Below are 12,857 nucleotides of genomic sequence, written 5' to 3'. Positions count from 1 at the left end.
GGTTTTAGAATGTTTGATTTTTTTTTTTCCTTCTTTCTTTAAAATAAAATACAGTCAACTTAACCAAAGGATAAATTTCTTCTGTAAAGTGTTTAGTCTACTAACCATAAATTATAATATTTTGCTAGGTCAGTTTTTATTGTGGATTCATCATTCTTTAATTTGTAGTGATGAAAGTGAAGATGGACTGGATGACAATAATCCTCTATTGCCCCAGTCTGGGGATCCCTTGATACAAGTTAAGGAAGAACCTCCAAATTCATTGCTTGGTGAGACTTCTGGAGCAAGCAATTCTGAAATGTTAAACACATACTCATTGAATGGAGTTCTGCAGTCAGGTCAGTGTGGTGAGATCCCTTTTTGAACTATCAGTTCTCTTGGGGCAGTTGTCCTTTCGTTTTTTCTTATTCTTTGTGTTTCTTTACACAGAATCAAAATTTGACAAAGGGAATTTATATAACTTCTCTAAGTTGAAGAAAAGCAGAAAGTGGCTAAAGGTAAGAGATAAGGTAGAACATTTATAATTTAAATAACCCACTAAAATTACAAATAGGAAAGTAACTGATTAATTTTGGTATACTGGCAGAGATTTTCCTAGACATGAGTCTTTTATTCTGAGTGGTGTTTTAAGAGATTATAGAGAAAAGTCTAGAGGACTCAGCAAAGTTCATTTTAACAAAGTTTTTAGGACTAAAGCCCTGTGCTAAGCAAGGAAGTACAAAAATATATCAGATAAGATCCTTACCTTTACTGGCTTGTAACCACAATTTATTTTTTTATTAGTACCTGAGTAGTTCATTCATTCAGCAGATGTTGATTGAAGCATCCTGCCTTGGGCAACATTATTGTACATAGATGCATTGAGTTCCTACCCCAAGTAGCTTACATTCTAATGGAGGGAGTAAGCCTGTAGTAAGTAAATAAAAAGTTTCTTTAAAGAGGTAACATTTTAGCTGAATGATCAGAGAGAACTCTGTGAAGGTTTAAGATAAAAGCATTTCAGTAAGAAGGAAAAAGGGCAGAAGTCCTGAGAGAGGAAGCAACTTGGTATGTTTGGGGAAGTAAAGAAGGCTGATAATAGCTGGAGCACAGTAAGAGGACAGTAGAAGCTGAGGTTAGCTTATCGTGTTGGGCCTTGTACACTGTGTTGAGGAATTTGTATTTTAACTCTTTTTTTTTTACAGTGGTAAGCAATTGGAGTATTTGTAAGCAAGGGAGTGGTGTAGTCTCATTTACACTCTTACAAGATTACTGTCAGCTCGGTTCAATTAAGGATAGCCTTTCTTCTAATGAAACTAATTATTTCTCTATTTTATACTTTTCTTGTGAAGAGTTCAATGTAGTTTAAAGTTATCCTTTCATTTTTATTACCAAGGCATTTAAAAGACTCACGTGATAAAGTCCTGATTTGCTTCATGTCAGTGAGGTTTTAAACTGTTGGGAGTGCAATAAACTCTGTGCTTCACTGTCACACTTTTAAAAATCAAGATGTAATTCACATGCCATTAAATATTCCCTTTTAAAATTTATAATTTAATAATTTTGAGCACGTTCATAAAGTTATTGCAGCCATCACCACTGTCTAATTCAAGAGCATTTTCATCACTCCAGAAAGAAATTCTACTCATTAGCAGTTACTCATTCTCTACTTTCCCCAGCCCTTCACAACCATTAATCTGTTTTCTGTCTCTGTGGATTTGCCTATTCTAGACATTTCATATAAATGGAAACATTAAATGTGGCCTTTTTTGTCTGGCTTCTTTTACTTAGCGTAATGTTTTCAAGGTTCATTCATGTTGTGGCACATGTCAGTACTCGTTCCTTCATTTCAGTTGCCAAATAATAGTTTGTTATATGGATAACACCACGTTTTGTTTATCCATTCGTCAGTTAATGGATTTTGGGGTTGTTTCTCCTTTATCAGCCATCACAACTAGCATTCTATATTCCCTTTTACGCTATACTAGTTTTTTAGCTTTTGTTTAGTTTTTTGTCTTGGAATTTGACATTTAGTTAAATTATCTTATGTGTAGTATATGTACTAAGTGAAATTTAGCCTTGTTGCTTTTGATAGCATTTCTCATGTTTTAGTGCTTTTTACTTGGGAATCAGTAGGTTTAATTGATATCTTTTTGTTTTTCAGTTGAATTGGTAAAGAATAGTATAAGGGAAACTAGAATGATTATCCTCCAGCTGTTTTTGTCATTTTGAAAACTGGGGGAGAAAATCCTTGGATTATGAAAGTAATTGTTTCATATCAGAGGTTCCATTTCCATTTCCTCCCTTTTTCAGAGCATTCTGCTGAGTGATGAATCCAGTGAGGCAGATTCTCATAGTGAAGACAACGATGAAGAAGAAGATGATGATGATGAAGAGGAAGAACTCAGTCTCAACAGAGAAGATCTTCATAATATGTTGCGACTGCACAAATATAAGAAACTTCACCAGAATAAGTATAGTAAAGAGAAGGAGGTAAAGAGTTCCAGGAGAAATCTCAGGTTTTCATGCTGTGTATTTATCCTCTGGTTTATATTAATTATAACTATATCTTTGTAACTTTCTATTTACATGGTGGTTGTAGTTGTTCTAATAATTGAAAAACATTTCACATGCCAAAAAAGTTCAGTCTTTTAATAGTACACCCTTCAGTTGTTCTTGGTATATTCTAGAATTTGTAACTGTCATCACTATCTAATTTCAGAATATTTTCTTCAAAAAGAAGTCTCATTCCCCTTAGTTCTTGCTCTTCATTCTGTTTTTCAAAAAATTTTTTTTAGTTTTGGCTGTACCTTTTAGCTTAAGGAATCGCAGTTCCCTGATAAGAGATTGACCTGGACCATGGAAATGAAAGCATGGAATCTTAACCTCTTGGCCACTAGGGAACTCCCCTCTCATTCTCTTCATTCTGCTCTGCTCCAGGCAGCTATCAATCCACCATTTCTCTATAAATTGCCTAGTCTAGACATTTTGTACAAATGGAACATGTGGTGCTTTATGTCCAGCTTCTCTCACTTGGCATAATGTTTTCAGAGTTCATTCATGTTGTAACATGTATCATTAGTACCTCATTCCTTCTTATTACCAAATAATATTCCATTGTATGGACATACTGTATTTTATTTATCCATGCATCATTTGATAACTAATTGGATTGCTTCTACTTTTTGAGCTTTATGGATCATAGCTATGAATATTAAGTTGTTTCACTTTTTGGTGCTTATGAATAATACTGCCATGAAGATTTGTGTATAGGTTTTCTCTGTGAGCATATGTTTTATTTCTCTTGAGCATATACCAAGGAAAAGAATCACTGGGTCATATCGTAACACTGAGCTTTTGGGGGAACTGTCAGGCTGTTTTCCAAGGCAGCCGCACCATTTAAAATTCTTATGGTTGCTTTTTTAATGCAGTTGTTTTTTTTGAAAGTGTTCGTATCTTGGAAAAACTCCCTTTCTTCACATAATAACATTAGATTGATGATTTAAGTGGCAACTATTTGAATGCTGTTATCAATGCCTTCTGATTTTTGTCAGAAGTCTTAGTACTTTGTACATAATGAGTAATAGGATATTTGAAGACCTAAAAGCTTTCCACCATTAAGGTCCAAAGTTAGTTTAGAAAGCTCTGAATAATATGTTAAAAGTTATAAACCTGTAGAAGTGACAGATAGTAAGATATATGACTTCTGACTTAGACAGGGAGTTCCCTCTTAAAGTACAGTGCTAAGGCAGTTGGTATTCAAAATACTGGAGAAGGAAATGGCAACCCACTCCAGTGTTTGCCTGGAGAGTCCCAGGGACAGGGGAGCCTGGTGGGCTGCCGTCTATGGGGTCGCACAGAGTTGGACACGGCTGAAGCGACTTAGCAGCAGCAGCAGCATTCAAAATATTTGTTTTTGTTTTTTTTTTTAATTGAAGTAAAACGCACACGTGGAAAAGTTCACAGATTTTAAGTTTACAGTTTGATGAATGTTTTAATAGACCTTGTAGTAGTTCTTCACGGCACTCTTATGCTAGGTTCAGTCCTTGGACCATTCATTTGGCTATAATTCAGGAAAGAGATTCAACAATGGACTACCTAATTTTATTTATTTATCTTCATATTTACCCATTGAGCTGTGGAGGTCAATTTAAATGAAATGTTTGAAAAGATTAATTACTCTTTGGGTAGAAAAAAGTAGATTATTCATATGTTTGAATTCTGGTAACAAAAACACTATGTATAATGTTGTCAAACTCTCTCAGTGGGAAATGAAGAGAGAAGATGTCAAACAGTGAGGAATTGGATGGCTGGGGACTGTTCAAACCACATACAAAACTAAGAGCTGGGAAAGCAGGTGTTAGGAATCTTAGTAAGTCTAAGGACCTGTTGGTAATAGAAATACGTTTGTTTCTTGTTGATGAATTCAAGAGGAGACCTTTCTGCAATGACAAATATGTGTCAGGACAAAGTAAATACTCTGGTGGAGACTCAGAATTATGAAGGATTTTTGTTTGTTTGTTTGTTTGTTTAAGTTATTTTCAACAACTTGCTGTGTGCATAGCCAGTGAAACCATTTTGTTTTGAAGTTAAGGAAATAATTCACTTTGATGTATTAGATCTTCATTGGTCTCTCTGTGGGAAGAATACTATATGTAGCAACTGTGGTTTTTCCTCTGGAACGGCTTTTTTTAATAGAGATGATTTGAAGACTGAACTGTAAGAGAGACAGGCTCTTCTAAGCATCATGTCTTTGCATGTTTTAGTTGCAGCAATACCAATACTACAGTGCAGGGCTGCTCTCCACCTATGACCCTTTCTATGAGCAGCAGCGGCACCTTCTAGGACCCAAAAAAAAGAAATTCAAGGAAGAAAAGAAACTTAAAGGTAAGCATATTGACTTGCCTTCTACCTTTACTCCTTCTTAGTTTCAGGTACATTGGGACTTTCAACATAATCCATGTAGTAGAAATTTGCTTCATCTGAAAAACCCTAGCCTCCTTTATCTCATTACTAGTTTTAAGTATTACTAAACTTATTTTGTATTTGGTTTGTGATCTTTTCTAGAATTATGACGACATGAGAACTATAGATTCTTTGCCAGAGGTTTAAGCCAATTAGCATATTCCAATTTTTTCTTCTACATACTTTCTAAATAGTGAAAATATTCTGGGAGAGGAAGAAGTTGGTTACACAGGGAGGTATGAGGAGTAACCTGAAGTATTTGAAATAAGTTTTAACTGTTGCTGTATATAGTGATTTAGAATAGATCACCTCCTGATCTTCAGGAGTGTTTGTTTGCATGTTTGCCAGGAAATGTCTTTTCCTCTCTTGAGTTCCAAGCATCTGGAAATCAGGAAGGAAATAGGAAAGGAAAGTTTTAGACTATCTGTACTAGGCAGATTTTATTCCCCTAAATTGCTATTCAGAAAAACTCTTTTTAGCCACCTTCCCTATCCTCCTTGTTTTATCTCTGTAGTTTCTCATCCTTTTACCCTCCCTTTCAAGCTAGGTTTTTCTTTCATGTATAATTTTCTTTTCACAGATCTTAGTGTCATATCAGCAAATGCATTATTTATTATTATTTTTTAGTCGCCTCACATTGCCACCAAATAGAAATGTTTCCTTCCTTCTGATCATTACTTGAGCTCATGATAATTCGTAAGCCTCCCTTCCTATTGTTGGGTTCAAAAGAAATTCAGTTCTCAACATTCTTTTTTATTTCTCATTCATATAAACAGAGGGAGTATCCAGTGTTCCTTTCCAAGGTAGTGTGATCTTCTTGGAGTATTCATGGACCTGGATAGATAAAAGGATAAACATTGCCAGTCTAAGTGGAATGAGAAAAGAACCTTGATTTTTCTTAAAGTGATAAGGTTGTTTTATGACTTTCTTCTGTGGAAAAGAAGAAAAGCAACCTTCTGAGAGTCTGTTCCTTTGCAGCTAAGTTGAAAAAAGTGAAGAAGAAAAGGCGAAGAGATGAAGAGCTTTCCTCTGAAGAATCCCCTCGTCGCCACCACCACCAGACCAAAGTTTTTGCCAAGTTCTCTCATGATGCACCTCCTCCTGGCACCAAGAAGAAGCACTTATCCATTGAGCAGCTCAATGCCCGTCGCAGGAAAGTGTGGCTCAGCATTGTGAAAAAGGAACTACCAAAGGTAAGTCGGTGCCTCCAGGTAGAATTTCTCGGCCTGCCCTCCAAAGAGAAGCCGGGAGAGCTGGATTCTTTCACAGGATTCAGGAAGAGACTATCTACTGGAATTGGGAGAATCCTGGATAGTTCTCTCTTTGGTTAATTGATTTTCTAGAGTTTGATCAGGATTCACAAGATAATTGTGTTGTGCTCCTTTGCCAAAAAAATGGAGGGAGACCTCTTTGAGGAAGGAATGCAATTTTCTTACATAAAACAATAGAGATTTGACAGCTGATTTTAAAGTGATCATACAGGAGATTAAAACAAAATGATGGAGATGTGTTTTCTTAGACACTGTAAACATTTGGATGTTACTGAATAATCACAGGTATTAGAAGAAAATGTGAATGATTAGGAAAAACATGTATAAGCATTCATTTTGCTCTTTTAATTTGTTTGAATGTTTTAGTTTGATTTACTAATTTCAAACTTAAAAGTTGCAGGAAAAATGCAAGGAATGTCTGTATTCCTTTACTTAGATTCACCAGTGGTTTGCATTTTATTCAGTTAATTGCTTGCAATTAATTGAGTGCAATTTTAATTGAAATATGAACAGGATATTTCGTGAATTTAGAAGCTGATTCTAAACTCTGTGGAACAAGTTAGTATGCAAGAATTACTAGAGAAACAGTAAAAAACCTTCCCAAACTTTAAAACATACTATAAAATCTCTGCAATTAAAATAGTGTGATATTGATACATGGATAGGCAGATAGACTAGTGGTACATTTAATAAGTGGTGCTGGACAACTAGATAGCCATTTCAAAAAAAGGTAAAATTAGGTCTGTGTTTCACACATATACTCTAAATGGATTTGGGATGTCAGTGTAAAAAAATGAAATCATACAAATATTAGAATAAAATGATTGCATTTCTATCTAATTTTTGTGTAGGAAAGAGTTTATAATTCAGCATCCAGAGGTAATATAAGAAAATACTCTTAAATTTGACCACGTAAAAATAAGTTTTTGCCTGACAAAAGACAGCTGACAAATTGTGAGACATTATTTACATTGAATACTGTAGTTACAAGGCTATTGTCTCTAACACAGAAAGAACTTAAAAATTGAGGGGAAAAATTACCACAGATTCAGTTCAAAGTATCTCATAATTGGGGTAATACAAATGAAAAACCACTTAGATACCCTTAGACAAAAATCAAACTCTTTGTCATCTATCACACTGGCAAAATTTTTTAAATACAACAATTTATTCTATTAAGGAACCTCTGGGCAAACAGGTGTTCTCATGCATTACTGCTAGGAATACAAATTAGAACTGTATTAGAGGAGGGTTGGCAACACCTACTAATCTACAGATGCATTTACCTTTCAAATCAGCACTTCCACTTCTAGGAATCTACCTTGAAGTAACCACACAAAAATACATGTAAACAGGCTTATTCATTGTAGCATTATTTGTAATTGCAAAATAATGAAAACAGTCTAAATGTCCATATATGGGGCTTGAATTAAATAATGACAGGTCTACTCAGTGGATTATCATACTGCTGTTAAAAATAAAGAATGAGGAAGACCTCTCTGAGCTGATATAAAGTAGTTTCTAGGACATACAGTTAAAGAGACAAAACATAAAAAAGTAAATATACTTTTAATGTGAGAACAAAGGGAATATAAGAAAATGCACAAATACCTGTTCAAAAGAAATTCAAGAAGGATGAACCAGAAATTAAAGTGATTGATTCCTTTTAAAGGGCAGGTGGGAAAAGGATAGAAAGAAGGGAAGGAATGGAGACAGGGTAGCAGCGATGAGGAGGAAGAAGTCTTTGAGTGTATCTTGTACAGACTGCTTTTTAGAACCATACTAATGTTTTACGTGTCTCTTGACATACTTCAAAATAAAGTATCAACCAGTCAGGATGTGGCTGGAGAGGGAGGTTAGAGGGATGTGTGGGCAAAATGGAATAAAAATAGGAACAAATATACTTAATTGTATTAGAAATGAGTAATATAATCAAGTTACAGGAAGTGTAGAAGAAGGACCTCATATAAGTAACTGAGGGAAACAGTATTTTGATCAGATAGGAAAGGGTAAGGAGTGAAGGAGCTATACGTAAATGCCATGATTGACATAGAAAAAGTGTTTCTCCCAGGGGTCTAGGTTAACAGTTTTGAAACTACTTTATGTGTCTATTAGCATTGAGCAAATAAGTAAATATATTGTAGGTGAGAGCCAATTTTTCACTGCTGGAGAAGGACATTAAAAGTAAGGAAGAAGGGGAAAGTTAAAATGAAGCCCATGAAATTTGATTGGAATCAGATGTGTCAGTATAAATTCATGGTTTTATACACACACCCAGATACAGAGATATACTTGGGTGTGTATGTATGTTTTTTTTCCGCCTCTAGTAGCAGTGACACCCTAGTAACAATGAGGATACCTGGCAACCAGGTCTTGGTTTCTAAACAACTTTTATTCTCTAGTAAAAGGAATCAGGGCTCCTTCAAGAAGTACCGTATTCCAGAACTCAGCAGGGAGAATACAAAATGAACCTTAGGGAATTTTCTCGTGGTCCAGTGGTTAGAACTTGGTGCGTCAACCCCTGGTTGGGATACTAAGGCTCCACAAGCCACACAGCACAGCCTTTCCCCCTCGCCCCCCGCCAAAAAACCCCAAAAAACCCAGCAAAATGAACCTTAAAACACTTTTAAGTGCTGCTGGAAAGTAAGGAAGTTCTGAAAAAAGCTGGAGGGGAAGGAGGGGTTTGTCAAAAGAACACAGGAACAAACTTGAAGGACCACTTCATGGCCAAAGTTAGAATAATTTGAGCAGCAAAATGATAATGACACTGAATTTTAACCCATGGAATAAAAGAAATATTTATCAGTCCATACTTCATAAATACCTGAATAGACAAAGGTGTAGATGGAGCATCTCTACCTTTCAGTATGAAATTCAGTTAATAAATATAGAGGGAAAGAAGAAAATAAAATTATCCTTACATAGATACCACAGTAATACTTGTTGCAGACTAGATGCATTTATGAATGCTAAAATTAGAGAGCAGAAGAGGAGAAGTAGAATTCATATAGCCTCAAAACTGGCAGAGTGCACCTTATCCAAATGACCAAAGTAAATATCACGAGTAATATAATTTTTCATACCATGAACTCCTTGATGTGGTGTGCTGGGAGGAGTACATCAATGCCACATTTCTCTGCTTTTTTTGCTGAAGTGCATAATGTCTTTCCAGTAGTGAGGAAACACCAGAAAACCACACATTTTCAGACACTTTGCAGAATAACTGATTGTGCTTTTCAAAAGTGTCAAGGACATAAAAGAGAAAGATTGAGGAAATGTTACATCCAGGAAGAGATTAAGGAGAAGAGCAACTAAATGAATGCATTGTGGGATCCTGTTCTAGGATCTTGGAACAGTAAGAGGATATTAGTGCAGAAATTCTTGGCATTCAGATAAGACCTGTAATTTAGTCAATACTTTGCTGGTGTTAATTTCCTTTCTTAATAATTGTACTATGATTATATAAGTTGCTAAAATTAGGAAAAGCGGGGGTGAGTAGTAGTAAGGGAACTCTATTTTTTGCACCTTTTCCATAACTCTAAAGTTAGTTCAGTTTCCTCACACCGTATACAAAAATAAACTCAAATTAAAGACCTGAGAAGATCTGATAAGATATGAAACTCCTGGAAGAAAACATAGGCAAAACAACCTTTGACATAAGTTGTAGTACTATTTCTTTGGATCTGTCTCTTAAGGGAAAAGAAATAAAAGCAAAAATAAACAAATGGAACCTAATTAAACTTAAAAGCATTTGCACAGCAAAAGAAACCATTGACAGAATGAAAAGAAAGCCTACAAAATAGGAGAAAATATTTACAAATGATATGACTGGCAAAAGGTTAATATCCAAAATATATAAACAACTCACACAACTCAGTATAAAAAACACATAGTAGTTTGAACCTGTTAATCACATATCACTATCTTGTTCCCTCTCTTCGCTCTTTCCACTAGTAACCATTAGTTTGTTCTCTATATCTACGACACTGTTTTTGTTTTACTATATTCATTTGTTTATATTTTAGATTCCACATAAAAGTGGAATTTATTCCACATACAGTAATTGTCTTGCTCTATCTGGTTTATTTCACTAAGCATAATACTCTGTAGGTCCATGCACGTTGTTGCAAATGGCACACTTTCATCTGTTGTCGGACACTTAGGTTGCTTCCATATCTTGGCTATTGTAAATAGTGCTGCTGTGAACATTGGGGTGTATGTATCTTTTTTAATCAATATTTTCACTAAATAATTTATGTATTTATTTTCCCTGGATATGTACCCAGGAGAGGAATTGCTGGATGATGTGCCAGTTCTGTTTTTAGTTTTTGAGAAATCTGCATGCTGTTTTCAATTGCACCTGTACCAATTTACGTTCCCACCAACAGTTTGCCTTTCTCCACATCCTCTCCAACATTTGTTATTTGTGGTCCTCTTGATAGTGACCATTCTGACAGGTGTGAGATGCTGTTTCCTTTTTGTTTTGATTTGCATTTCTCTGATGACTAGTGATGTTGAGCATCTTTTCATGTGCCCTGTTGACTTGTATGAACATTCTTAATGGGAAAAGTTACAGAAAAACATATTTCATACCTGGTGAAGAGCCTTCAAATAATAAGGAATTCAGTGGGAGTATTTTAGATTTTTATCTTTAGAGTGGCAGTAGCTGCTCTAGAGAAAGTTTTTTATAAAAGCCCTAAAAAAAATTCCCTTAATCAGACAGTCTGAGGTGGGATTATTATCGAAATGACTTTCAGGCCCTTTCTGTAACTTTAAACCTGTTGTTTCTTTATAGTCAGGAGGAGAGTTCTTTAATAATCAGAGAGCCACTAGGCTCTGTCTCTTCTTTTCACATCAAATAAATGGGCTGTCATGGGAAATCAGGTTTCTTTATTGCAGATGGTTGTGGTTTTTTTTTTAATTGAAGTGGAAGACATAATCAGCAGTTTGAGACTTGGTTGTGGGCTGCAGAGTCATCTTGTGTTAGGTCTACCTTGGAATTTATGCTGAAGAAGATGAGGTCAAGTGGTGATAGAAATTAAGTAATAGTGGCAGTGGGTGTTCCTTGGCTGGAGGTAGGACTGCAATCACAAACTGAGAGGCTAGTTCACCTTTCTCCTAATGTTTTCTGTATGTGAGTGCCCTGCTGTCTCCGCTTCTTTGCAGATTGGCCCTAGAAAGCAATGTCCTCATCAGGGTGGTGCTAGAGTTAGTATATGTTGTTACATTTTCTTAGTTCAAGCCTTAAATATAACTTAAATTCTTCCCAGAAGTATACAGAGGATTCGATCTAAGGCAGACACAGGACCAGCTTATTCTTTTTAACATTGCTTTAGGACTTTATGTGTGGTTCTGAGTTGGTACATTTGGATAACTCTTGGAAGTGATGTGTCTTTTTTAACTGAAAAAGTATTGTACTTTGAATATACTTGGTTTGACATTTTTTAAATCTTCATGGAGATCAATAAATGACAGTGCCAGTCTACACAATCTCTTTTCCAAAAAGGAATCCTAATTGAAATATTGTTTTAAATATTTTAGGCCAACAAGCAGAAAGCTTCAGCTCGTAACTTGTTTCTCACCAATAGCCGCAAGGTAAGATTATAGTTTTATATTTCCCATTTTATGTTTTGCTGGAATGTGTTCTTATTATTTAGATCTATGTTTGCCGTTCTTGTCTCTTGTGACCTTTTGATAATTAATCTAATAGTACTTGAGAGAGTTTCTAAATGTTTTCAATCTATTTTATAAAATTTCTTCCTTGACTTCCTGGCTTTCATACCTTTTTGGGTAAGACCATAGCCCACTCTTAAGTCCTTGGTCAAACCATGGCATCATCTTGTGCTCAGACTCTCCATCTAAGAAATGGTGGTATTAATACTTTCCCATAGAAGGAATTAATACAACTTTGTCACTGACTCAATTGACATGAGTTTGAGCAAACTCTGGGAGATAGTGAAGGACAGGGAAGCCTGGCGTGCTGCAGTCCTTGGGGTCGCAAAGAGTTGGACTGGACTGAGCAACCGAGCAGCAGCAGCAACAACACAACTTTGTTTGAGTGTGGTGAGAATTAGATGAGGCATCCTTACTAGTTGTGTGTCCTGGGCTAGTTACTCATTCTCATTTTCTCATCTATATATAAAATACCAACTTCATACAGTTTTTATGGAGAAGGAATCAGTTACGTTAAACTTAGAATGGTGCCTAGCATGTAATAAATAATGACAGCTCTTTTTTTATTTTATTTTTTTAAGTTTTTTGGCCATACCATGTAGCTTGTGGGATTTTGGTTCTCCAAGCAGGAATTGAACTCCCAGGGCCCTTGGCAGTGAGAGCTTGGAGTCCTAACCACTGGGCTGTCAGGGAATTCCCAACAGCTCTTATTAGTAATGTGTTTAATAATACTTCAAAACTTCCTAGAACATTGTAGGTGACTATATATTTTTTTTCATCTTCTAAGGTCTGTAGATTTCTCACAGACCTGGGACTAGCTCACACTTCTATGCAGGGACGTTAATCAGATTGGAGGAGAAAAAGATATGGCCATAGGAGGACGATATATGCACTGGTCAGGTTGAGGGATGCTGTTCCTTAGAGTCCTGGGAGAATTGGCCCCAGTGTTGGGTCCTCCTCTATTGTGAT

General features: G+C 35.8%; 1 protein-coding gene across 3 annotated transcripts in view; it reads left to right on the top strand.

Annotated features, from left to right (window-relative positions):
* Window positions 1–12,857, top strand: part of INO80 (INO80 complex ATPase subunit) — a 120,208-nt gene that overhangs the window by 27,115 nt on the left and 80,236 nt on the right. For all 3 annotated transcript variants that reach the window (XM_043471515.1, XM_043471516.1, XM_043471517.1), the window contains exons 3-8: window positions 169–338; window positions 430–497; window positions 2,293–2,472; window positions 4,746–4,866; window positions 5,923–6,137; window positions 11,757–11,810. In XM_043471515.1, coding sequence (XP_043327450.1) covers window positions 169–338; window positions 430–497; window positions 2,293–2,472; window positions 4,746–4,866; window positions 5,923–6,137; window positions 11,757–11,810 — 808 coding nt within the window. The remainder of the gene's footprint in view (window positions 1–168; window positions 339–429; window positions 498–2,292; window positions 2,473–4,745; window positions 4,867–5,922; window positions 6,138–11,756; window positions 11,811–12,857) is intronic.

This window comes from Cervus canadensis, chromosome 6 (genome assembly GCF_019320065.1).
Source record: "Cervus canadensis isolate Bull #8, Minnesota chromosome 6, ASM1932006v1, whole genome shotgun sequence".
Lineage (NCBI taxonomy): Eukaryota > Metazoa > Chordata > Mammalia > Artiodactyla > Cervidae > Cervus > Cervus canadensis.
Note: the sequence above shows the minus strand (reverse complement) of the source record. Positions and strands in the feature narration are given on the sequence as shown.